At 41.8% G+C, this 27,894-nt stretch overlaps 2 protein-coding genes across 6 annotated transcripts; both read left to right on the forward strand.

Moving 5' to 3' along the window:
• The first annotated feature begins 6,506 nt into the window (after positions 1–6,506).
• LOC145450078 (uncharacterized) lies at positions 6,507–22,875 on the forward strand. 4 transcript variants are annotated; one of them, XM_080328559.1, is made up of 6 exons: positions 6,507–6,830; positions 13,277–14,050; positions 14,424–15,338; positions 17,679–18,011; positions 20,005–20,160; positions 20,677–22,875. In XM_080328559.1, the coding sequence occupies exons 1-6, from the start codon at positions 6,733–6,735 to the stop codon at positions 21,023–21,025; spliced, it is 2,625 nt and encodes an 874-aa protein (XP_080184685.1). In that variant the 5' UTR covers positions 6,507–6,732; the 3' UTR covers positions 21,026–22,875. The 4 variants fall into 4 exon arrangements, 3 of the variants coding, with proteins under 3 accessions (XP_080184685.1, XP_080184686.1, XP_080184683.1); XM_080328560.1 differs by lacking the exon at positions 6,507–6,830 and adding an exon at positions 6,924–7,354 and having other exon boundaries at positions 20,707–22,875; XM_080328557.1 differs by lacking the exon at positions 6,507–6,830 and adding an exon at positions 6,930–7,354.
• LOC145450079 (uncharacterized) lies at positions 15,345–17,363 on the forward strand. Of its 2 annotated transcripts, XM_080328562.1 has the most exons (3): positions 15,345–16,346; positions 16,411–16,754; positions 16,820–17,363. In XM_080328562.1, the coding sequence occupies exons 1-3, from the start codon at positions 16,013–16,015 to the stop codon at positions 16,922–16,924; spliced, it is 783 nt and encodes a 260-aa protein (XP_080184688.1). In that variant the 5' UTR covers positions 15,345–16,012; the 3' UTR covers positions 16,925–17,363. The 2 variants fall into 2 exon arrangements, with proteins under 2 accessions (XP_080184688.1, XP_080184687.1); XM_080328561.1 differs by having other exon boundaries at positions 16,411–17,363.
• Positions 22,876–27,894: the final 5,019 nt, after the last annotated feature.

The raw sequence follows: 27,894 nt of genomic DNA on the forward strand, positions 1-27,894 counted from the left end.
TGCTAAAAGTGAGGAAAATTAGTATATTATAAATGCGAACCATTCGATATCATCAAACAGAGTTATAAAGGGTGGGTTTAACAAGTCATTGACAGGAATCTGAGCAGTCAACACAATGACTTGGACTCGACTCGAGTCATAATACTGTGACTCGGACTCGAGCCTATTTTCGCTGACTTGGACTCGGACTTGACTCGGTGGTGAATTGAAAATGACTCGACTTGACTCGAGTCAAAACTATAAAACTGAGATTGACTTGTGACTCGGTGCCTTGTGACTTGGTTACAAACCCTGCTTGAGGTACTATTCGTCTAAAGAAGTTATTCCGTACCAGAAAAACTTTACTCGAGGGTCAAAAATTTCGTTTTTTGCAAATTATTCCGGGGTTTCGCATCGTAGCTCAACGTAACTCCAGGTATAATAGGAGAGATAACTACTGCATGCGCACTTAAAATATCAAGCTGATTTCCCCATCCTACAAGCGGTGAGGTCGATTGTTACATTTGCCCCTAGTTACATTTGTCCCCGGTCTCCCCTACGTATTGTGCCGAGCGCCGGTATCCGGTTGCCTGGTCATTAAATATATCTGACTGAACGTTCTAACACGCTCCCTTCGTACTGTGGCGGACCGCTAGTCCCTTTAACGTAAGGTCCAGTCTTGCCGCTCTTGGTTCCTGGAAAAACACAAGATTATGTCGTGAAAAAACAGTATAGATTGGCGAAAAAATCACTAGATAGTAAATTGCAGGAAAAATTTGCAGTTGCCATGTATAATCATGACGACCAAGGTACAAATCCATAGATAAGAGTGTTCCACACATGAATTCGATACATATGTATGATCTAATGCACGATTATTCAACGAAAATAATGAAACGAATTCAACGGAGTAAGATAAAATCAAATATTGTCGCTTTCCAGTAGTGCGACATCATAAAAATTATTTTTTTATTGTACACATCAAACATAAGTATCTTTGGTGTGGAATCTTTCTCACTACCGTACATCTTCAACAAAACAATGAGGAGGTGTCCATGTGCACTGAGCAGCATACTTCATTTCGACGCATGCAGTGAAATGTGGCAATGCCAAGAGATTCGTCATGAGCTTCCCCAGTAAAGGGAATTTTGATCCATCGAATCCATTGTGCACATATTTCAATTTTTTGCCAAAATTCTGATGAAGGGCATTGATTGATAACATGCAGCTCATTTTGCGAATTTGCCAAAGCAGCCCATTCTTCCAGCAAATCATCAAGTTCATCAAATAATATCACAGAGGAGAATTGCACAGCTAGAGGAATGATTGATTTTTCTTCTCTTTGTGTTGATAAGGCAGTTAACGGATTGAATACACTCAAGTTCTGTTCTCGGCAAATGAAAATCTTGCCCGAATCTGCAGAGTGAATTCAATAAGAAACGACAGAGCATCAAAAGGACTCAGAGCGATATCGCTCTTCATTTTTTCCGAGATTTCGCTCATAAGTACGAATTAACAGCGCACCCTGTTACGTAATAATTGCTTGTTACTTCACCACCACATAGAATTGTTGAAAACAAACACAGCCAGAGACACCAAATCGCCTTATTAGAGATAAATTTAGCGTTAAATTAGTAGTTCATTAGTTCATTGTAAATTCATTGTTCGCACAATTGCAGAAAAACGCTAGATTAGCAAAATTGTGCAAAAAAAAACACTAGGACGACCGAAAAAACACTGGTAGTGGCACCGCTGGTAAGATCCCCAGATATCATATGTATCTGCATTACCTCATCGCTATCTCTTCTAGTATTGCGCAAGCTTCGTAACCATTGTTATTCCAAACGTAAGTGCTACCTAGACATCCCTGCCTTTTTCTTATCGCAAAAACTTTACAAAGCGGTTGGCTTCTTGGCTCAGACTTTGCAAGCATTGTTACTTATGTTTGGGTAAAAAAAACACGTTTTCTCTCATATCTCCCCTTGACACGTGAGATTCATCTGTGCAACTCCGACGTAGGCCTACGCATCTCGCATCGGTATCGAGTGAATCCGTTCGGCTAAGAGTTCACAAATGACAGGATAGCAAGTCGTCATCAGCTACGTTATTGCTCCAGCCTCCAGGCACGACGAGCCATCAGTCCCAGTACGTTGCGATGAAATGAACAGATAGGAGGATCCCGGAACGACCAGTTGCGGTCTCTTAAACTGGCATCGACCTCGACCTAGTGACACATGTCATAGTCTTTTCGATGCTAATCGGCGGTAGCCTACTTTTTCGACTCTAACTTTTTTTTCTTTCTTCGTGCTTCATCAAGTATTTTTCTGGGCTTTCGTCGCCGTAAGAACAGCGACACGGCGGAAGAGGAGCCCAAACATTCACATAAATTGCCCATGGTAAAATGAGGGAAATAGTGTGATCCAAACGCAGAGAGTCGTGCGATTTGCTGGTGTCTACACTTTACACCCCGGCGTCGAATGTAACCAGAGGTGGTCAGTAACGAAGTACTTCTACTTTTTTGAAGTACTCAAGTAGTTACCCTCTACTTCTGCTACTTCCTCAAGTAGATCTGATCTTCGCTACTTCTACTTCTACTTCGCAATATTTTGTGATCTACTTACTTACTTTTCGCTATTTTCTGTTTGTCAAGTAGAAGTAGTTTAATCCCCAATACGGAAGATAGCCTGAGGAATTTCGGGGCTGTTTTCACGGAGTAGCCTACACACATTTAATATACATAAAAGTCAAGTAAAGCCCAGAAATTTTGTTGCGCTTCGCGCTCAGTAGTCTTGGAGTGACAATTATATGTTTTCACGAAAGTATCAGTGAATATATAATTTAGGTACCGGATTGCTTGGTTCCGCTCACACCGCATTGGCACCCATATCAAATATTTCATCACAGTAAATATGGCCCACCAACGTTTGAAAGTACCGTTTCGCCATCTAGCAATTACCTATCATATCGTAATCTAGCAGCCCATGACGTGTCCTCCTAATCTGGAAAATCCGATTTTTTTAACGTTACACCTGTTTTAGCAGATCACCTTTGAAGCGTTATGGACAAAAGACATTAAATAAATTTTGCGACTACACAGGTCCGCCGATAATATCAAGTCGATATATCACTTCGAAAGAAATATCGGTATCGACCATTATAAACATCGGCAATTTTAGTAACGTCACAGCATGGCAGTTTGGGAATCTGCGAGTGCTAGACAGATAGGCTAATTATTCATCTATTTCTTATAGTTTACACAAACAGGAAGAAGTGGTCATGGTCAGGGTAGTGCTCAAGTAGAAATGCCGATTTCTAGGCCTAGTATTCTGATATTCTGTACGTATTTTAGGCCTAGTTTGCCTAAAAAACTGAAAACTGTTAAGTAGAATTGGTAGTAGTCAAACCATAACCTCTTGAGTAATTACTACAAGTAAGCAAAACTTACCTCTTTAGTGTATTCTTGTCCAATCATAGCAATGGCTGTAAAGATGCAGTTCAAATAAATGCTCTGAGGTTTTGGAAATACGAGTTAAGCTAGATGACATATCTTATTAAATATCGGCGGAATGTATCGGGGGTTATCGGCAAAGGTGCAAGTTATCGGATTTATCGGTATCAAAAAACACAAATCCGTCGGGTCCTAGTGGTGACAGCCTATGAGACAATCCATTGGGGGTGTATTGCATTTCTTCTATTATGGCCAGTAATGGGGGGTCAGTTTATCACCCTATTGGAGCCCAAGACTCAAGTTTTTTTGGGGGGGCTGACGAAGGGTTGTTTCGTTTCTGCCAACGGGTTATACACCCGGAGATGTTTAATTATTACTGAGGGGACATAGATTTATTTTCAAACACACCTCACTCAGCTCTACCGGTAAATCATATTACGTGGGCGGAGAGAGGATATTGATAGCAATGCATATGTAATGCCCGATCATATTTCCTGATTCAATAATGCATTATAGAGATTCCTCGCGCTTCGCGCGTTTAGGCGAGAAAAGCTGACTCACCAAACGGACAACCCATGTAGCAGTTAATAGCGGTAAACAGCGATTGGCTGAGGGCCCCCAGACGTTCGATTTATCACCATATGGGGGCCCAAGACGAACGTTTTAGGGGGCCTGACGAACTGCTGTTACGGCCCTGATTATGGCCACCAAGTGTTTTGTACTGAGTACGGCGAATGAACACTTGTTGGACACAAAACAACGCACGTCGCTTAAAATAGGGTTATCTTACGATTTCTTTTATGAGGATTTGCCCCTTTTCAGTAAATTGAAAGTGTCCTCGGATGACCCCTAAATCGTCTCATTTTTGGGAATTTGTCCTCTTTTTCCAGAAAATCATTAAAATGCGATCAAGAACTCGACCCGGCGCAGCAGCGACGTCAGTTTTATAACAAATCGGGTGAAACGGGAGTCGAATTAAAGTGTTTTTTAGTCACCACACATTCCCGTGAAAAAACGGGTAATTCGGGAGTCTACTCAAAGTGATGATATTTTCTTTTATTCGGTCAACTTTTCGAAATCGCCGGTTTCCTTTTCCGGTGATGGAGCTTTTAGAATTTTTGAAAAGTGTCCTCTTTTCGAATCTCAGAATATGGTAACCCCACTTCAAACCTATCTATGGTCGAAAATAAAGTCTCTCTGAAAACAACCTTCGTATCTTTAATATCTGTAGTTTGTAGTATCTGGCGGTCATCCACGTCATCTGTTATGTTCGTGTCAATAAACTGTCAAATTAGTACAGCGAACGCAATCGAGAAACTTCCGGCATATTGTCGTTCATCAAAGTCGTGAATGGACTCAATGCTCAGTAGACACTTGATAGGCATATTGCGAATGAAACTCGGTGGGAAACCGCGGTGACCCCACCACCACCAGACTGCGTCGTCCGGGATACGATCGCCGGTCGATATTCTCACGAATCGGGGATCGAAACGCAAACGGTAATTTGGTTGGTTGCCGGAGAACCCGGCCCTTGGAGAACCCGGCCCTACCAACTCGGCCCTCGGAGAACCCGGCCCTTGGAGAACCCGGCCCTCGGTGAATTCCTCAGGAAATTTTGAAATTAAGTGTATTTACAAGTATTAATATGAATTAATAAAGTAATAATGTTATTATCAACTGATTTGTCGGTCTTGTAAGGAGGTCAGGGCATGCGTAGGTCACGCAGTCACGGAGTGATCAGATCACGTGATCACGATTGCGTGGTCGGCTCATTGTTGAATTGACTTGGCGAGGGGCGGACGTGCGACGTTCGACATCCTCATATCTGTTCATGACATCGCATTGGGTCTTATCGCATTGTATAGCCTATTGTGTGTGACTTGTTCAGATGAAAAATATGTCCCAACGATTGTTATTGCTCACATATCAACCACGCGTGGTCTGCTCGTTATTGCAACTGTAGGTTGAGGTGGGGTGTTAGGGTTGGGTAGGGTAGGGGGGAGGGAGACATTAGGGTTCGGGGAGTGCGACATTGGGTTGCCGGGGTGGGATATTAGGGTTGCCGGGGTGGGATATTAGGGTTGCCGGAGGTGGGATATTAGGGTTGCCGGAGGTGGGATATTAGGGTTGCCGGGGTGGGATATTAGGCCACATGCTGCAAAGCTGCGGCATCAAACTCCAAGTGCCGAGTTCCCTGGCAACCAATCATTGTGAACCGGTAGCATGCGTGGTAGATTCTTCGATATCAGGCTCTCGCACTGGGAGATCTACCACGGCACGTGATTTTTCCCTACCTGAGAATCATGTCACATTTAATGCATTTTTAATTCAAAATTGTTCGAGGGCCGCATTCACCGAGGTCCAGAGCAGGCTGTTAAGGGCAATGCAACTGTAGGTTGAGGTGGGGTAGGGAAACATTAGGGTTCGGGGAGTGGAATATTGGGTTCGGGTAGGATACTAGGGTTGGGGGAGGGGGGATATTAGGGTTAGGGTTAGGATATTAGGGTTGCCGGGGGTGGGATATTAGGGTTAGGATATTAGGGTTGCTGGGGGTGGGATATTAGGGGTAGGGTTAGGGTTGCCGGGGTGGGATATTAGGGGTAGGGTTAGGATATTAGGGTTGCCGGAGGTGGGATATTAGGATTGCCGGTGAATACAAAATTTCCCGAGGGCCGGGTACACATTTAATGCATTTTTAATTCAAAATTGTTCGAGGGCCGCATTCACCGAGGTCCAGAGTAGTCGAAAAACACCGTGAATACCACAACAAGTAGCCGAGTTCGTCGAGGGCCGGGTTCTCCGAGGGACGGGTTCTCCAAGGGCCGGGTTCTCCGAGGGCCGAGTTGGTAGGGCCGGGTTCTCCAATGGCCGGGTTCTCTGGTAATCATTTGGTTGACCGGGTTACCGCCACGCAATGGTGGAACAGAAGCTTAATTCGTTTGGTTAAAACTTGCTCCGCCAACTGAATTCGCAACAACTCAAATTTACACGGCTTGATTCACATTTATTTCAATCGTTCCGTTACAGTCATTGATAGTTTCTTGTTACCGCTTTTGTCATCACTACAAGATAAGGGCACAGACCTTGTCGCAATTGTCCTTCGAGGCGACACAATACCTTCGGAGATCTTTAAACATTCCTTCGGCGCTTGCTGTTTGTTATCATGCCGCGTTGATATACAAATATAGGCTGTCGCGTGGAAGTTCGAAGCAGGCTTTCAACAAATAATAGCCTAACCGGCGTTGACGGTATATCGTACGGTTGATGCTGAAATTAGGTGCGAACCAGTAACCAACGACTTCACGATGCCTACAGTTTCCGAAGACTCGAAAGCGTTACGACAGCTTGTATCGGATATTTACCTGCAAAAGTGGTCGCTGGGTGACAAGATGGACGAGACAAGGTAATAAAACATGTGGATCACTTTTATGAGAGATGCTTTTGCCAAGCCCACTCTTTTACGATTAATACCTTGAGCCCATGACGTCAAAATCGCAATATCTATTTGTATTCGTCAATTTTATGCAGTTATTGACAATAAGTGTTGATGCAAAACAATTTAAGATAGTTACGCGGACATGCGGGTGTTACCTCTAATTTCAGTTTGGCTCGAAGAGTTCGCAGTCAATCACGAAAGTTAATATTCAACCACTAACTGCGTGTGAAGAATCGGCAAAACTAATAGACCCGACATCGTATATTTGAGGATCATAACTTTCCTTGGAACGTGATTGTTCAGTAATTCCGAACAAGGCTGACATGTTGATTGTCGTAAGCTGCGAGCAAAATAAGGTTCTGATATCAAATTTTGACAATAATGGCGTCCAGTCGATCTCGGAAAGATGAGTTACGGCTTTCATGCGTCACCATAACATTTCTGGAGCAATCGATGATGAAACCCCCGCCAATGGGTACCACTGGTTCAAGGTTAGTAAAAGTGATCGGCGAATCTGGCCTTTCGCCTAACAGCAATGGTAGAATTATTATAGGATTATCCACTTGCTAAACTCACGCATGAGCAAAGCTCAGCTCATTGAACATGGCAAATGAGCTTATTGTGCTCTTGAAACCCCAATGATCTGAAACGTTTGAGTGGAAGGGCTGTGCTCTGTGCAGTAGGGGTGTTCAAAAATGACTTTTTTCTCAAATTCTACTGGCTACTTGATAAAATTGTTAGGTTTTCTAATTGAAGCCTGCACACCAAATTTGGTTAAATTCCAACCAGTAGCCGCATTGCTACAGCGGAAGAAAGTTTATTTTATATATTACATAAATTTAAAAAAATAAAAATTTTCTGTTCACCACATGAAATTGTTCAGTTGGCTATAGAAATGATGTTCACCAAATTTAGCTCAATTCCAGTCAGCTGAAGCGGAATTATTGATGTCGAAAAATTTGGAGTTAAATAAAATAATAAAACAATTGGTCACCGTAAATACTATTTTATTCAAGTCCAAAATTTTTCGACGGCAATAACTCCGGTTCCGCTGGTTTGAATTGAGCCAAATTTTGACAGCATCGTTTCTATAGACAACCTAACAATTTCGTGGGGTGAACAGAAAATTAAAAAAATATATTTATTCTTAATAATAAATAAAAAACTTTCTTCAACTGTAGCAATGCGACTACTTGTTGGAATGGAACCAAATTTGGTGTGCAGGCTTCAATTAGGTACCTAACAATTTTATCAAGTACCCAGTATTGTATTGTATTAATGGGCACATCGCAGTAGAGCTTACCGTCTTTTAGGCCTTGTGCTCCACGACAAAAATTTCATAATGTTCAATCGTTGATGGGTCTTTGGTTTTTTGTGTTCTCGGGGACGTCTTTTAACCTCTCTCGCAGTCAATGTTCATTGTTTAGTCGCTGAAACTACCATACGTCCCGATCGTGGTCATTTCAGCCGACTTGTAGCTCGGTTCACTTTACGTTTTGGCTTTTCAATGCACTACGGTTGTAGTAAGGTGGGCGACGAGGAGCCCAGGCCCAGATAAACCCCTGATACATAGAATTTGGTCAGAACAGGCATTCGAAACCACAACGGATTCTTATCAAAGAAATTTTGAAACAACCTTTTGAGTATAGGAGTTGGAGACAATCAAAAATAAATAAAAAATACAATAAACAATAAAAAATAAATAAATACAGTCCATCCTCAAGATTACCGGACCACGACTGACCTATCGATCTCGCTTCCCATGACATGCCGCCCTATATTTCTTGTCGCTTCCCTTTTCTATACTATCTTCTTTACTTTCATTCAGTGTGCATGCCTCCTCTTTACATCGCCTAGGCCAAGGTGGGTGTCCGATTCCATAGACAACTCCTAGTCGCTTCGACATCTTCCTTTCTTTTCATTGTATCGCATTTTTTGTGGTGTATTGAACTGATAATATTGCTAATAAACCAATGATGAATGATGATGAATGAACAAGTGATGGTGAAGTCGGAGTTTGTTCAAGTGTTCCTGACAGTCCAATGACTTCATGCTTCATGCTCATGCTTCATGCTCTCAAATGTTCAAATGCTCTCAAAACATTTATATTCTACTATGATTATAATCATCCTTATATATACTTTGATTGTGCCATAGATAGAAGCATACTATAGAAATAGTCGTTGTCGAGAGATTTGGGCGGCGGTAAATCCGTACACCAGAGGTGAAGTATTACAACCTATGAGTGAGAATCCTAATGCGCAATGTAAACTATATATTCACTGCACTATATCTTTACTTATAATTTTAAACCGACGGCTTCTTTACCCCAAAGCGTAAGTTGTTGCGTATTTCAAAGTTACAGATAATCATAACACTAAGACAATGAAGGTATATCGCGTGTGGATATTATGGAATTGCGGTATCAGGATTACATTTGCTGTATGTCCGCAAATATTGAGGAAAGCCGTGTAGCAACAATAAGGTAACATGAAAGAAACGTGTTTGAATGGTGCTATTTAACCACGATCCCGTTAAATTATTCATCCCATGGTAAATATTTATCTTTCGTATTTATCAAGATATATGGAACTATGGAAAATTGGCATAGCATAGTCCAAATTACAATATCCATATTGCATATTGGCGACCGCTGCAATGATGGATCCGTTCCGACTGGTATGTATTGCTTGGATCAGGGGTGGCTTACCTTTTCGGCCAAAGGGCCACATGAGATTTACGAACCATTGCGCGGGCCACTTGAATATTGATGACCTTTTGGTTGTCGTCCAATAAGAGCAAACCAGATTAGGTAACTGTGAAAGCAAGACATAAATTACAATGCATAAAAATCGATAACAATTATGTCATTAAACCCCAGTTTATATTTATGCCATAGCCGCGCCAAGCGCAAAATTTTACAAAGTTAATGAATGAATTCGGTCAATGATAACTTGCATAAATTGCGGGCCGCCTCTGTATACCTCTGGGCTCATTTGGCAAGGGCCGGATTATTTGGGGCCGGAACATATCAATATTGAAGATTTTGGCGAACATGCGTCTCATTTTGTGTCAAGGTTTCATCGCCGACGATCTTTCCGTGAGTGTCGATGCTAATGCGCATGTTGAACGACACGTTCACTCATAAGCGCGAATTATAGCTAGACTCGATTCTGTAAATTGGGCGTATTTTCGATTTTCAGGATTGGGGTACCAGTACTAAAAGCAAGTATACTCGAGTAACAGTAAATCGCGCGAAGCGCTAAGGAAAATGTAAAGTCAAATAAATCGATCTGCTACGAAATATTATACTTTGTGGTCATATACGAAGATCTACGAAAAATATGGCTGACCCCTGGCTACTCCAATGCGTCGAAACTGATATTTTAGTCATGGACATCCCGCATTTCGCGGTCTGACTAATCAAATGTTTCGTTGGCCTTGCAAGTTTACAATAAATTACCTGGAGAATTTTTTTTTTTTTGATAATATAACCAATTTCGAGAATTACCTCGCTGGCCACTCAAAACCGTGGGCCACGGGTTGGCCGACCCATGCTTCGAAGTTCATATACTGAGATAGATTACCCATTTATTATGGAAACGACTCGCTCATATCCAATACAGTGAAACCTTAAAAATCATCGCAGCAACGACTAACGATAATAATCACTAACTTTATTTATACAATCCTTTTTGGTAGAAGTGTGAATCATGATCAAAGTTGATGAATGCCGCATGGTATATGGACGCGAAAAGGAAACTATCCATAAATAAAACGAATGTGAACTAGCTGACGTTTTTACAATACAGTTATTAGTAAATTGGTAGTAACTGATACATTGACATTTTCGTCTCGGGTCATATGAAAATCGTTGGGGGGTCGTTATAGCTTGCGCGCCCCTGACGTATAACAATGACAATACCGATAACCTATACTGGAGTGTGAAATGTTAGGAGAAGCCGGTTTTCAATGTGTCAGATATTTGAAGAGCTTCTTGGAGGTACAGAACTTCTATATACAATTGGATAGTATATATTCATATTGAAATGAAGCCGAATATTTTAGTCAATCGACCACGAAGTGAGGAAAATTTATCATTTTCCCAAGATTTTTCTCCGTAATTCTGGGTTTGAAAATTTCGAAAAAGTGTCCTTCTTTCTCGATTCCCAAATATGGTAACCCTAAGTTATGACCAATGACTAGCGAGATAGTGTAATGGTTATGCGTCCGGCTTCTCGAGCGGTAGGTCGTGGGTTCGATCCCCGGCCGGGTCATACCAAAGACTCGAAAAATGGTATCCGCAGCTATCCTGCTATCAGCAGCTATCCTGTCACGGATAGCATGGAGGAGAAAAAGAAACGGGGGCGCAGACTAGATGACCTCATGGGGCCGTATCGCAACTCCGTCGCCAAAGCATCTCGATGGTGCAGGCGAGAAAGAATATCATATCTCTCTCTCTCTCTCTCTAAGCTGCGCACGTACGCAAATACGCAGTGCTGACATGGTCTCTGCGCACAGAAAATCTAAGTTGCGCCCAAAAAATCCGAAGTGATGAATTTTTTTTAGTCGTTACGCACTGTTGTCCAATGGTCTGCGCAGTGACTCGTCAAAAATTAGAGGGAACATTGGTTATGACCATGCTATCAAGAAATTGAGCTGAACAACTTAACGATGATGAAACTTGTGAAGTCTACGCACCTACATTACTGTTTGTGACGATGGCAAGACAACGCATAATGTCGCGCTAATTTCATTTTAAAATTGACAATCCACATACATGGTTAATTCTAATTATTACGCATTAGAACAATTGATTTATTAATGTTAATGTGTGTCACATCTTGGCGGCATCTGGAATTGGAAACGCTGCCATCGACTGGCTAGATTGTGGCAAATGATTTTAACTGCCACTGTGTCCACTGTCCATTATCCAATTATTATCCATACACCGGTAGCTGAGGCATAATGCCACACCCACGAACACGAGAGCTCATTGACTCTTTCGGTGTTGTCGATCATTAATCCCTCTAAATTCAATGTTAGCACATGGGATGAATCGATCTCGTTACGCACTCAACATCAAGTTCGATTCTTGACTTTCGTTGCTCGATAACTGTTTTCCACGACATTCCCAGACAAGCATCCACTCCACAATCTGCTTTGCAGACTCGTCAGGGTAATTGCCTTGCGTGAAATACCACGCGCCATAAAAGATTGAATGACCTTCGAGTGGAGCGTGGACTTGAACAAGGGCCTATCCATAGGCTTTCATGTCAAATATGATTCACGCGCAGCTCTTGAAACGTAGGCCTTAACGTGGCCTCAGTGGATAAGGACGCGCTTGTTGAATAGCCTAACGCAGCATTGGCAAGAATTTTCGATTGCTAATAGGCTTGTGGAAGACTTTATTTTGCTATGATATTTGAAGGACATCGGATAGAATATATGATTACGTGATAAACAGGACCGACGTAGAGTGCAGACTGAGATCAAAGCGGCGGAACCGCCTTTCTGGTCAACGTTTACGCTGTTCACTACCGGGCGTGTGCGCATTGCGCAACTATTCTTGACCACACCAATTCGTTAATCAGATCATATTTGAAAATAAAGAATCGAACTGCTTTGGGTCATCCTATATCGATCACATATTTCTGACAGATGTTTTAATCCCGGTCAGCGTTCCATATGCCTGTTTCTGTTTGAATACAAAGAGTAGGTGAGCTGCTGAGCGCGCATGCGGCCTAGCGATTGGCTGCCAGTTATTTTCTGTAAATGTTTAAGATGCTGAATCGAGATACGGTTTGACAGAATGAAATTCTATGATATGTGTGTTTTTATCTTGATTGGAATGTTGCGTTCTTTGGTTTGAGTGTTGTTAATTTATACTCGAAACATAGATTGAAGACTTCATCACAATGTAAGGGTGCCGTTTAGTCGGATTCGTAGCATGGTTGGCGGTGATGCAACCACGTTTTAGTTATTGAGTTTCGGTTTAATGTGTACTAATCGAATATGCCGATGTTTCGTGTGGTTTTAGGCAAGTGGCCGCATTAATGGAGCCACTGTTTTGGACGGTTACACATGCGTCATTGTTAAACCAATCGGTCGAATATTCAATATTCGCGTTTTGGTGCATTTTGTATCAATAGACCAATAGTATACTACGGAATAATGTGATAAATCTTATCGCATTATTATCAGATAGGACATACGCGGGCAGGTGCAGGATTGTATGACATATTTATGTTACTCATTGGTACGCCGCCTAACAAGTTAATTAGGCCTCACGGCTGTGAAGCAGCTTTTATATAGTGTTACATATATTTCGTGCTATATATTTACAAATAAACTAATACGGCCGATGTTTACCAAGACTTTTAATATTTAAACGTCATGTTATTGAATTTCAGAGAGATCGCGGCTCGCAATGTAAAATATCCGGGATTTCGATACCCAGACGGAACTAGACCGAATCGACAGAAACACCAGAAAAGTAGTAAACCTTTTTCTGCAACTCTGGGTGCTTCTGAGATAGGCAGACACCGTCTACCGATGAATGCCTGTCGAACACTGCCAAGCAAGAGCCAAGAACTGAAATTGCGCGCCGCCCCGTTTCAAAGGAAAAAGAAGCACTCGAAAGTGTTGGAATACGACGGCAGCAAAGTGATATCTGAAAGTGCAGCTGCCAGAAACACGGCTTTAGCGACCGAGTATATAGACATGTTGGCGGGGAAAAACTATTTACGAAGACAGTACAGGGAGCAATACTGGGTTAAGGATGCGGTTTACGGCGCCCGACCGCGCACTGCTGCCCCGTCCACGGAACGGCCCAGATACACCACTCTGTATCCAGATCTGGGTTCAGTTCTTTCCAGTAGGTCACGTCACTCTTCCGAAAGCACACCTAAGCCTGACAGTAGTGACCATCGAACTGAAAAGTGGCGGTTGCCTTCCGCCCGTGTTAGGCATGGATCACGCGGATCCACCATAACTTTTGACCCGCCAGCCTCCGATTCGGGGGATAAGAAAGTTGTGGTGCCCGAACTTGGTCTGGCGTATCAGGCGAAACAATCGTGGTCGAACGTACCGTCCGGGAAATCGTTTAGAGTCGCGTCTTTTCCAAACGATGCATTAGCTTCGCTTTGCTTGGAGGGAAGATCTGCGCCATCGCGAGCGAATAGCAGGTACGTACTGTAATAATAACTCTACCTTGTCACCTTGATTTTTCTGGGTCGAATCTCCGCCAATATGCCGCCATCATAAGCACGCTAGATGAGTATGACATCGGCGAACGCATTTTATATGTTTTTCAGAACCCTGCAGACCCGAAATGACTATTATGCGACTATGACAAACTCAGTTTGTCTCGTTTCGCATTGTACAGTTCTGTAGTATTTCAGTAAAAACAAAAATTACATTAGAATAGAAATAAAATTAGAGCATAGAAACATTTCGCAAATTAGATTAGAATTGTATTTACCGCATTTCGACCTTATTAGAAACTAGAATTATCACGTTGTCAAAGTCTGGCCGTGACAATTGTCTCTTCATTTGCAGCCGTACGTCATCGTTATCATCCTCCACCATATCGATATCCGGAATTATGGACGAGCGGTACAATTCAGCTGGCGAATCTTCCCCCTCCGGATCGTCAGACGCCATTCATAGCTCCAGAGGAGGCAGCGGAGACGATGAACCTCAAAGAGGATTTCCATTCTCAGTCGATAAGGCTGCTTTGCGCCAAGCAGACTGCAGCGATAATAACAATAACGAGTCCGCCGGTGTTGGCATTGTGATTGATTCTGTGTTTGATGAACAGGGTGATGACGTCATAGAGGACGAAACAGTTGATGACGAGCAACTTGACGAGCCTGGGCCTACCGATGATTTGGAAAAGGGAGTCGGTAGAATATCTTTCAGCGACTTGGAAGAGTCGGATATCTCAGAAAACGAAGCCGACGATTACGAAGACGACGCGGTGGATGAGACAGAAGCTAACCGCAGACTAAAACAAGTCAGCGCGGTATTCGACACCACCAGAGACACCGACTTTCGTGAGAATGTAAATAACCATTCGGCGACTGCCGGGGAATATTCGGACGGTGACCAATATGAATCGGACGAAGGAAATTGCAACGCGAGCAAATACTACGAGGCCGCACACTACGCCGAGCTCCTACCAGAACCGTATAGTAGTTACGATTTGAAATCCTTCGCCAACCTTCCGCCTGGAGTCGATTGGCGAGATTTCGTACACCGGCGGACTCCGAACACTGCAAAATCGGCGAGGCAAAATGACAAGGCTAAAGACTATCCGGACAGAGGAATTCGGAAGAGAGCGAGCAATAGCTGTCGGGAAACGTTGAAACCACAAAATATCGACGCACTTATGGATCGTTTGATCGCGTTAAAGACGTTACAAAACATTGCTGTTCAATTCGAACGTGACAGAAAAAGGCATATTATCCACAGGTAAGAACTTCTATGGTCGTACTTAAAATAGTATGCGATTCTAATGCGTTATAACATAAATGGCATATTTTCAATGCCAAATACTGATGGATATTTTCTCGTCTACTTGTGCAGTGCAAGTCCCGCTTTCGTTGCGTTTTTGAGCCGCCTCTACCTACATAGTCGTGGCACCATTTGAGCACGTTTGATTAAGTCGACTGAAAGGGAATATGGAAATAATAACCTCAATTCCGCATACAGCACGAGAGGCTAAAACTATTACTGTGGAGTTTGATGTGTCAATCACAATTTTATTGCGTCTATTTCAAACTTTGTTGGTAGAGCAATCGAGTATCATGAGGGCCTCATCGAGAGCTACTTACAGGTAGCACTAAGTAGCTTATTTATATAGATCTATGATAGAGATATATTTACTTTATTTTTACCATGTCAGCGATTAGCCCACTATAGCTTGATCGAAACCGGTTTCCAAGGGAGTTCTGACACGAATCTACGACCTGTAACACATGGACACTGGACAGGACTTGCCATGTTCGGCGATGGAGTAAACTGCATGCAGTCCACCAATGGATTGTTTCGGAAATGACTATGACGTCATAATCGATTATAAAAATCGGAAATATATAATCTGATCATCATTTTCAAAAACTTGAGTTTTTAACCAGTCCGGGAGAATGGAGTATTTTGTGCTGGCGCTAATTCTAGCCTTTGACGCGAGATTAGTTGATAGATCAGTTGTTTCGATCATCAGCCTTTACAAGCGAGTGAAAGTCTCTATTGCTGTAAGCGAAATTGCAGCGAAATATTGCGTGTATGATTCCATGCCTGGAATTCACCGATTGACTGATAAAGTCCGTGGAATAAGTACTAAAATGGTCGCTTTTCGCGATCAAGTCTGCCGAGCCTTGAAGTATCTTATGATTACTTGCGTGCCCTATCAAAACGCCCGCGTCAAGAAACGCCGTAGGACTGAAAATTTGTCGACGGAAAGGGCAAGTCTGTTTTCAGGTATGGAGATAAAATGGCTTATCTAGAGAGATGTCATGAACACGTCATACATTTCTCTCTACAGATGTGACGACGAGGAATTTGCAAATGGAGAGAGATCTAAAAACTGGCTGTTTTCCCGATGAAATAGAAACGCCACGCAGCGTTGTGGAATCTTGTCCCGAGCCGGAAAGTTGCAGCAATTCGGATCTCGCCGAGGATCCGTACGTGTACAAGCTCACAAATCTGTTTCAAAGCCTGCAAGAAGAAGTCAGGCAAGAACATTTGGAGCGTGTGCGTCTGCAGGGTAAACTAGATGTGCAGACGTTCGCGTTGGGCGAAATAAAGGCGGAGACTTCGGAAAGAAAACGTATCAAGTTAGAATTGATGGAACAGTTGAGAGACATGGATAAGATACTCAGTTGGAAAGTGAAGCATTGCGAGGATCAAGTCGAACAACTTAACAGACTAAGATTGCGCGAATTTTCTTCCAGAACGCGGCTGGAGTGGGAACTTTGCTTCGCTACACCGCGATTGATATATACTGTCTGATCGCGAGCCGATGGTCAACTATATATGCAGGATGCGTGTTCCAATGAAGTTTCCCAATGTCAATGATCGTATGTTTCAAAACTGCACAGCGCAAGAGCACACAGCCTGTCGGTATCACTTACACTCTGAATTTACGCATTATATCGCTGTCTGCAATGGACATTGATCTTAGAAGAGCAACATACCCGAATCCCATCGAAAGATATCGAGAAATGCTCTCCGATCATTACGAGTATGTCGATGTGGAATCTGTAATTAGCACGATCGTGTAAGCTGCTGCGCAGTTGTCCAAAAACGATAACAAAGAGGGCTTTACTTCGGTGAAAAATGGCGTTACCAAGAAGACCACTCAAAACCAATCCAGTCAGAAAATATCCCCTTTTGTGTTTGCAGTAAATGTCGTTATCGCATAATCCTATGTTCTGTTGTTGATATATCATTAATTGTGAGAAAAATATATGGAAACGACAGATTTCGTTTCGTCGGGAGAGGCTGCTCATTCTTCGTATATAAGCCTTGGAGTCGACTTTTGTTAAAATTCGATAGCCTATGTGTTAACAGCAGAAGGAGTTCATGTATAATCTGTGTTCGCCGTGATTATTCGAATTTTTATGGCATTAACGTGATATTTGGTGATACTATTGTTGATACACAAAGTTCTTTTCAAATGTCTACTATGACGATGACGCGTGTCGGCCGAAAATATTCGGATTTATTTCAATACGGATACAGTATTAAATTGTATGTCGTTTATCTTTATGCTGAAATTTATGAATAAAACATTTGAATTTGTACATGCAGAGCCAAAGCGCGGCACTACGCAAAATCGGCGTCCCATTCTCAACCCAACGCATCAAATTCCGCCACTATTTCCATCCCCGTTACTAAGGACCAGGACGCTAGGCCTCATAGCGCCAGGACAACGCGCCGCCGGCCGTCGACATCGGGCCCGACCACCCTGTCCAAAACCCGCAAGCCTTCGTCTACGGTTGACTCAAGAAACGAACTCTGTAATAAATCCGCCCCGGACTTGGACTTGGTGCGTTTGTCCTGCACGCGAAATCATTTGCAATATCTCCGAAAAAATTCCGCGTCTCCGAGAAAAAGACAAGGGGTCGGTCTTTTTCTTCCCAGGTAAATAGTATATACAGTAAGAAAGCGCTACTTTTTAAACCAAGTAGATTCGCGCAGTCGCATTATTTACCTATCCTTTTAAATATCATGCAGTAGAGCAGGGGTCACCAACCTTTTTGCAACCAAGGGCTACTTTTGGGTACTGATTGAAGCGACGGGCTACCATTTACTCCCGCCGTTTATCCGTGCCAGACACAATTTCCGCTTTGATATGCATAGCACTGGGCAGGTATCGCATAGCGGTAAGACTTCTAATATATTCTTTTAAATCAAAACATCCATTCCCATCATCCAACCCCTCATCCTTTCAAGAAGACCGTGGATGGCATGCCGTCATATCGCCAGTATGAGCAGTACGCCGTTGGCCTATTATATGTCTTCGATATCTTGTTATTCTACTACAAGTTGGTATACTACAACTAATTGTAATTGGGTATATTTGATATCATCATTTTAAGTGGTTTATATATGTATAGGCTTACCATATTTTATTTGAGACTTGGAAAACCGTAGAGGAATTCTCAAAAAATGGTGAATTTCCCACTTTGTGATAGGTTGACTAAAAAAAAAAGTTATCCCTCTGCTCCGAGCTCAAAATACCGTTTTTCTCTCCGCATTGCCAGGTGGATGACTAAAAAAAAGGTCATCTTTTGGCTCCGAGTTCAAAATACCGTTTTTCTCTCCGCATTGCCAGGTGGATGACTAAACAAAAAAAGGTCATCTTTTCGCTCAGAGCTAAAGTCACCGTTTTTCGCTCCGAAATACCCGCCGGAGCGTCACTTCTGTGCTAATTTACGGCATATCACTCGCAATTTGCTCTAAATCTGACTGAAATTTTCAAAATAGAGGACAAAATCTCAAGAAAGAGGACAAAAGGTCGTCCTCGGAGGACACTTTCAAAATAGTCAAAAAAGAGGACAAATCCTCTTGAAAGAGGACGTATGGTAACCCTATATATGTATTGTCATTTCTAAGTCACATGTCACAGAGTGATTTAAACAACTATAGCTAAATCACTCAATTTATATATTTAAAAGCTCACTGGTGATAATCTGACTAATATTGGCAAATGCTGCTATTCAATCAATTTTTAGAACAGGCTCGCGGGCCCCTCATCTGGTCCTCGCGGGCTACCTGGTGCCCGCGGGCACCAGGTTGGTGACCCCTGCAGTAGAGAATAGAGAAGTTCAACAGACTTATCATTTATATATTTATTATTAGTATGAATTATTATATTATTCATATATTTGTGATTTATACATCATTTAGGCAATTAACTAGTGCGGAGCATGGACCGGTGCCGGATTGTATATATGGCCAGATTTTTTCAATTTTGGCCGGGCCGGATCAGTACTTTTTCTGATACGGCCGGAGACGAATCAGTGCTTTTTTGATAAGGCCAGAATCTTTATGGGTAAGCATTACCTTCGTAACTAAACAACTACCAACCAACAACACGCAAGTAACCGCCAAGACAGTGCGAAAAGAAACGAGCCATATTTTTAAATTCACGGAACCACCGTATCGTGTTGGGCCGGATTTCCGACAGGACTTTTTCATTTTTGACCAGAGCCGAACCAGAGAATCGGTTAACCGGATCGGAGCCTGACCAGAGAATCTGTCGATCCGCTCCGCACTACAATATACCCGCTGTTTCAATTACCGTATTCTGTTTCAAAATTATCCCAAATTGGGACATCATTATTCTTTCTGCACAATGCACATGTCTCACGGATGGAATTTTTAAAATTGAGAACGCCTCGTCTAAACTATTGCTCGGAGTAGTTTTCAATCCATTATTTTTCTGGCTTCACCTGAATAAGGATTTACATTTTGGCTTCTTCCTAGTAACTAGCCATAGTACAGCAATCCAGCTTTGTAGCAGCGATTGTTACGTCAGCCGGTCGCATATCTTTTTGCAACCAGTGCCACGGGTGGCGAAGCAACCTACAATTCACGACTTCAGATAAAGTTCTAGTGTTGATTTACGCAGGCATTACGAATATTCTTGGAGCGAGCGGTTACCTCCGAACAAACGGCCCAGTCTGAATTCTCTATCTTACTCGAAACCGCGGAATTGCCAATACTGCCGCGATAACGAACGGAAGTCGAATCTTCAAGCAATACAAGCACTGATGAACCGTCCAAGGTAATGTTGTAAAGCCTAGTGTATCTTTGCACTACATCCAGAAATCATAATGAAACCACCATATGTTCACCTCGATTTTTCGCATTTTCGTGCCGGTGACGTCATATTTGATGATCCTATTGTTGATACACAATGTTCTTTTCATTTCTCTACTAGTTGCTGTTGTCAGCCGGAAATATTCGGGTTTATTTTAATATTCTATCACCTATGATTTTACACTCTCATGCGGATCCCCATTTTTCGTTATCGAAGATACATCCAGGGGTGGTCAGTAACGAAGTACTTCTACTTTTCCGCTACTTCCACTATACTTACTGAAGTGTTTAAGACTTCAGACTACATCCCACTTAACAGTTTTCAGTTGTGTAAGCAAAACTATAGGGCTAAAATACTTCCTGGGATATCGCTAATTCTATTAGTACTTGAGTAAAATTTACAACGACACTTCTACGTGAGTATCAACAATGACTATACTTCAATCACCTCTAGAAGCTACACCTTATATGATTTTCCTAGGTCTGGTACCATCCCCGTTCCTAACAACAGACATCGCGCTCAGCGCGCCAGACCTATTTCGTCATCTGGAATCATCGAAGTCACTCAACAGCGACTACACGTTCCCGACCCAAAAGAATCATCGAGACACTGCAATAGCACTCGATCCAGCGCTTTTCAAAGTGCAGACAGAGGACGGGGATCCGTCACGCCCACCGCACAGGCCAAGATAAGCGTCGCGCGTTCGGCACTTGCATCGGTCGCGCGGGATTATGCTAGAGCAGGTGGCAAAACGAGGAAGTTTGCTCGCCGGAGCTCGGCTACGTCATTCCGGAGCTGGAGATCGTCGCCGGTGTCTGACAGAAAATAGACATGCGGATTCGGGCGGAACCTATATCGGGCAGTAACATATGTTGGAGTTGTTACTCGGAAAGTTGCATGTAGCCATTAACAAGCAATCCATTGCGGACAATGATGTCTACTCGATAAGACGACATTTGACGACCCGGACCTATGCTAAGCAGCGTGGTCAGGAATGAAGTACTTCTAATTTTTTTTCGTTTTTCCTACTCGTACTACTAAGTCGTGACAATTTTTTAGGGCAGACAGCATTCTTTTTACGATTCGTCTTTGAAAAGTGGAAAGTGGGATGAGTTAGTAGCACTTTTTTATGAGTGCAATTGTCATTAAAACTGCATGAAATAACCGCCGTATTACGGTGAAGGAATATACGTTAGACGATTGCACTAATTTGTGGTGTTATCAGTTTGTTTGCGTTAGTCCCGTCCCGATATACACCTTACAACTTTCAAAATAGCACCTCCGATTAACCGCTAAATGTATGCGAGCCTTCGACCAAGTATACTTTTCGCAATTGCTTACTTGAATATTTTCAGGCATTGGTTTTTTAAATCCACTTAAAGTAGTTCTGGTATGTCTTGTAAATTTCTACATGTATTTGAGGAGAAATTTATGCCGTTACTTTCTACTTCTACTTGATTAGCAATGTGACTATAATCTGATGCCAAGACATTCCGATAACAGCTTAAGTTCAAGTACATTAGGGCTGTTCAAAATCACTTTTTTGTTAATTTTATTGGCTACTCGCCTAAAAAAAACGCTGCACACCACATTTGGCTCAATTCCAACCTATAGAAGAATTTCTATATAAGAAAAAAATTAATTCAATTTTTTTTTCAAATTTTACTGGATACTCCATGAAATTGTTAGATTGACTGAAAATACGATGCACAACAAATTTGGCTCCAATTACAACCAGTAGAAGCGAAGTTATTGATGTTCAAAATTCTGGATTTCAAATCATAGTATTTACGGTGGATAGATCTATAATAAATAATAAAAGAATTTGCCACCGTAAATACTATTTTTTTCAAATCCAAAATTTTGTACTCCAATAATCAATAGTTAATAAATCCAAACTTATTTCTTATATAGCAGTGCTTCTATTGGTTGGAATTGAGCCAAAACTGGTGTCTACTGTCCAGCGATCTAGTATACATTCTGTGGTATACATTCATGTCATTACAACTGACATGATTATATCTATTCTACATGAAATGGTATACTGTCTGCAACACATCCTATGAAAACCATATAGATCACAGCAAAGTCAAATAGACGAGGAAGTCGCAAGCAGCAGACTGAAATGCGCAACATTCGCACCCGATATACATAGCCTACATACGCGAATGTTCCGTAATTTCATCATGCTATGTAGTGAATTCAAATAACAAAAAGTCGGGCTTGATAGGTGGCGATATCTTTTCTTCTCGGCACTAGAGCAGTGTTAATCCCGTTTCATTACGTGCGGAAAATCAGTGATGAGTAGCAGGCTTCCGCTCTCGACGTGAAGGATAACACTCTTGAGACAAAGCCACAGGCTTATTTATTTTATATTCAACTCAATCTCCGGTAGTTATTTGGCGTTGGTAAACTATACATCTCGATAGCCTGTGATTCACAAGTATACCCTGTAAATTAAATTCTTTTTTTATCACTTCATTCAATCTGCTTTTATCAACAGTGGAAACAAATTTAGTAAAGACGATAGAAATAAATTCTTCACTTTTTCATGAGGAACCGAATGATTCATCTGCGTTAATTAAAACTGTTTTGTATATCGTATATGTTTCGTATTGCGCGTTTATACAAGATATACATGAAACTATCTGGCTAAATAAATGAATACTATTTATCGCATGATCGACGTCTATACATTTCACACAGGGGGCTCAATGTATCTTCATCTAATCATCTTAAGTCGTATTACTGTCACGTCGACATTGGGTTGCTAGGGTATCTTTCATTGTGTTCAAAGCGAAGGATCACATCGATATCCTTGAGGGATTAAGGTCGCTTTCAGTCAAACCACTTCCCGAATCGAACGCACTCGTTAAACGCTCTCCACAACTTTCAATTGTTGTAAACATCGTTGTGATGGCCTCACGAATTCCGTAGCAATAGCAAGGCGAATCGAGCACGCGCAAATTTGTGAAAGATTTGTGCTGAGGCCTACAGTACACACTGTGGAAAAATCCAAATTATAATTATGTCAAAGTACAAATAATAATAATAATTAATTGATGAACATATGCGATTGTCATTTACAAAGCGTATGAAATTAGCAAGCCGCCATCGCCGACACTTCTGGCCTTAACTTAATCGGAAATATCCGTCTGGCATTCCAATATGACAGGGCAACAGGTAGGGCTCCCACAATCAGACTTTCCGTGAGTATCCTCTATACCAGTGGTTCTTAACCTTGTCCCCAACGCCCCCCAAGGGGCGATTTGGATTTTGAAGGGGGCGGAAACGCTTAGGGGGGGATATGGCGGGCGCTGGGATCAGAGGGGTGGTATGGGGGCGCTGAAGAAAAATCGAAGTATCGATGTCGTAGGGACATATGATTAACGAGTTGGGGAGACCGGGGACAAATGTAACTAGGGGCAAATGTAACAATCGACCTCACCGCTAGTAGGATGGAGAAATCAGCTTGATCTTTTAAGTGCGCATGCAGTACTTATCTCTCCTATTATAACTGGAGTTACGTTGAGCTACGATGCGAAACCCCGGAATAATTTGCAAAAAACGAAATTTTTGACCCCTGAGTAAAGTTTTTCTGGTCTGGAATAATTTGTCTAGACGAATAGTACCTCAAGTAGTTACAACGTAATATGTGTAGCTGGGACAATGTTACTATAGTCTACCGTGATGATGGAAAGAATAGGACTTGCATCGCCGGGAAGGTACCATACTGAGACGCTAATCATGGTCGAGAGTGTCAGGGGCAATCGTAACACTCTGTTACTTTTGCCCCGTTACAATATGTTATCAATTCTGAATGTCTTTGTTCATATGTTGGTATTACCATTCATCTACTGCAGAATAATCTTGCAACAGCCAGAAGTTCAACAGAACAGATACTGCCTTGCGATACCAATTCTAACATGATCATCTGGCGAAACGGCCATACGATAGTGTTGATGTGAATCTGACGGTTCGGTTATTTTCGTGATTCAACCACCCTTTATCATGTTGATCGACTTTTGGTGTGTCGAACTTCGATAGTCATGGCTTAATTCTCGTCCTCTGACTATGATCATGGCCCACTTACATTTTGATATTTGACGTGAACAATTTATGTTAATTTTCTACAGCACAGATAAATGTCATTATAGCTTTGACGCCACACAATGTTGCGTCCTCGTTTTACTATAATATCATCGGCCCATTCAGCCAAGATATGTTGGCCATGTCGGTTTCGCACCTTCGCAGGTGACCGAATGACCAACCCATTATGCCCACTGAACAACAGAACCTTGGTAGAAGAGGCCGAATATGTGTAGGGAGATGATAGAATGAATGTGTCTCTTGTACACTTTAAGCTTGAACAAGACACGAAGGGTGATATTGCATTCAGATGCCATAAATGCGATGGGGCATAGCCTGGAAGCGTTCAAACGTCTCTTCCTTTAGTTCCATGCAATATTACAATTTGTGCTTCCGTTTTCGTTGTTCATTTAGTTTCTGTTTAGTTATAAATAACACTGTTACAATTGCCCCGCAAGGGTGGTACAATTGCCCCTGGGTACGGGGCGATTGTAACATTTGAGTAGCGATTTTTGCGACCCAAAATTTCCATGATTGATTGTTGATTGAGTTCCAATTTAGTTTTTATATCAACTATCGAGTTGTTGGCTTCTTTATATAAAACTTTGGAAGTGAAATTTCCACGAGAAAAACACGTAATGTTGGAAAATACGAAAAGTGTTACAATTGTCCCCGGTCTCCCCTTCTCATTGCAAATTAACATTTGACAAAATCTGTCAACTCTCGAAATTTTTCGTCGCGCTCCGCGCGAAAGATATTCCGACGGTGCTTGAAGTGTGTTATCATAATTGATGTTGAATGAATTGCACGTATACTTTTAGATCACAAATTCCCCGTTGAAGCAGTCCCGTCACGCTAGTTAGGGCTATTTTCAACAAAATGTTTCGAACTAGGGATTGTATCCTGCAGCGCACAGCGTGTCAAAATCCAAGAGGCAGTGTACCACTTTTGAGAGTGAGAGCCCTTTGTACATTAAAGATGCTTTGAAGCTGTTTGGCGAAAATGATTAACCAATATACTTATATTTGGGAGCTATACAACAAAATTAAATAGTCAGAATATTTATTCGCCGTATCACGAAGGATCGTATTGTTTAGCGTTGTGACTATAAATTACAGTACTGAATTCAATGTGAGCAAAAGTCACACAAAACAATAAAACAAAGCATAATACAATTAACTTCCCGTATTGCAAATCGCAGAGGTGAATTCGGGATGTGTAGTGTGTACATCGGGCTCGAACCAAATGGTACTAAAATGGGGGGGGGGGGGCAGACCACGGAAATTTTTGAAAGGGGCGCTGGAGCAAAAAAGGTTAAGAATCACTGCTCTACACCAATTGGGAATCCTGCCCCTCTTTTAATTTTGTACGTTTGGGAGATTTCAATATCTTTTGACATAGCACAGACAGGAGGTCACGAAACAATATCATGTAAAGAAGTTATTACACAGCCCGAATATGTTTATCGTTCAACTATTAGTTACGGGCCCTACAGTTTCCAAGACACCTCATTCCGATCTACCGGTAAATCTGATTACGTGAACAGGGAGGATAAAATATTGATAGCAACATATATGCAATTCCCGATCATAATGACCGATTTAATCATGGATTGTTCAAAATGTTCGCGCTAGGCGCGTTTAGGCCGAGCAACGCGCGTCACTAAACAGTACAATAAATGTCGATGATAACTCGCGACAAACAAGACCAACCTGATGACTCCACCCCCCAGAAGTTGGGTTTATCACCCCATGAGGACCCCAAGACCATCGTTTTTTTGGGGGTGGGGGCTGACGAAGTGTTTGTTACGGTCCTGTATATAGCCATAGGAATATCGACCCAGCTACCTCTCGTAGGCCACGAAAATGCATTGTACTTTGTACTAGAATGTAATAATCAAGGTCAGTCCTCAGCTCATGTCCAGATTCCATAACTCCGAAGGTGGCCACGATCCGGTTCAGGAGCCGGAGTAGGATTTCATCGCAACAATCGCAACCACGCAAGGACCATTGTTGTGGTCATTGTGCTGCGTCGTTGCGATTGCTTAGAAAAATGCCGATTTTCAGACTTTGAAGGCTATTTCGGGCTGGTTTCATTGCCTTGATGTAAATTTAATGTATATTATCAGAATCCGCGCGACTGTAGCTTTCAACGTTATCAACGTTAATAAATTTGAGAGCTCGGGTCGTCATCTATGGAATTAACAATTACGTTGCCGTTTCATGCTATGAAGCGACGACAAATCTGCGACTGTAGCATCACTCGACCGTGAATCACGTGATGTGCATCTATCCGTAGGTCAGTTATCTATAATTACTAGGGTCATTTAAAGTCTTTAAAGTCATATTTTTTCTATGCATCAGTAAGTCCTGAAATCAATTTGAAAGGAAAAGCCGCATCCCTATGAGGTATATATCTATTAAGAAAGTTATGAATGAAGTCATATATAGTCATATTTTGCTGGTAAGGTCATAATTCAGCTTTTGAAGTTATATATCATATTTTTGAGTTATAAAGTCATATCGTTGTATACTTTAAATATAAGATACCTATTTAAGCGGTGCAGCAATTAAGCATTAAGAAAGTAAGTCAGTTACTCGTTGGGGTAGCTGGTTAAATGCTGCCAAGAGACTTCTACAAGAGAAAGAAATAGCCAATGCATGGTTAAGGAGTCATTGTAAAGAGTGTCAAAAATTCAGTCAAGGATTCTAAGTTGACTAGTCAGTTGATAGAAATATGTCTCCACTAAAATAATATTTCAAACTTAATACTAAAAACGGAAAGTTGTACGCACACCATGAAGAGACCCATGCTGATCTAAATGCCCTTGATTAGGGAAAAGATCCGCTTAAGCTCAAACTTTGCATTAAGAAGCGATGGACAAAAACTATGTGAAACAAATTATGGAGCTACAAAGGCAAGACTTTACCGACACTTTATGCAAAACTGCAGAAGTCTCAAGGGTCAACCCACAACAACGTCTTTGGAGCGCTCATTTTCCTTATTAAAGTCATTTTACGTCTCAATCGTAACTAAAGAAGACTCTAACATTCCACCCAACATGAAACTGTACTACAAAAGTGGTTTAAAATAAAAATGGATGTGTATTTCTGTTATGCTGCGTATGTTTTACTCTTTAGTCTTTAGTTCCGTGAGTGACGTTGCTCGCTTGTAAAAATACACGATTTTCACATAAAGTCATATTATAGATTGTTCAAGGTCATATAAAAATGGCTCTAATAATTACACATCTAACTACACAATTAAAACATTACTATGTATTACTTGTGCGTCTGGGAACGCCGGTAAAGAACCGTGTTTTAGTTAGCTGCGGATTTTAAAGGTCGTTAGCAGTTGCGAATTTTAAAATTGAGTAGTTCTAGTTTTAGTTGCGAGTTTTACAAAGTGAGTTAGTTCCAGTTGCGCATTTCGAAAATCCAGTAGTCTGATCATTGAATGATATAGAGATCATGTGGGCTACGCTACGCTCGGTTATATAGCTCATAGTAGCTACGCTATGCTCGTAATAAAATGATCCAGACTGCTCGTGGATCAGCACGCGTGGCCAATGTGACCATTGACCCGATTGTTGCGAATATCAAAGAATCT

This window comes from Botryllus schlosseri, chromosome 11, assembly GCF_051294905.1.
Source record: "Botryllus schlosseri isolate E-star chromosome 11, Bs_hap1, whole genome shotgun sequence".
Classification (NCBI taxonomy): domain Eukaryota; kingdom Metazoa; phylum Chordata; class Ascidiacea; order Stolidobranchia; family Styelidae; genus Botryllus; species Botryllus schlosseri.

Bases quoted from the DNA above. Each gene is read 5' to 3' on its own strand.
- LOC145450079 (XM_080328561.1), top strand. From the start codon at position 16,013: ATGGAGTATTTTGTGCTGGCGCTAATTCTAGCCTTTGACGCGAGATTA. The intron at 16,347-16,410 runs GTATGGAGATAA...TTCTCTCTACAG, and splicing joins AAGGGCAAGTCTGTTTTCAG to ATGTGACGACGAGGAATTTG.
- LOC145450078 (XM_080328557.1), top strand. From the start codon at position 7,245: ATGGCGTCCAGTCGATCTCGGAAAGATGAGTTACGGCTTTCATGCGTC. The intron at 14,051-14,423 runs GTACGTACTGTA...CTTCATTTGCAG, and splicing joins CCATCGCGAGCGAATAGCAG to CCGTACGTCATCGTTATCAT. The intron at 15,339-17,678 runs GTAAGAACTTCT...TTGTACATGCAG, and splicing joins AAAAGGCATATTATCCACAG to AGCCAAAGCGCGGCACTACG.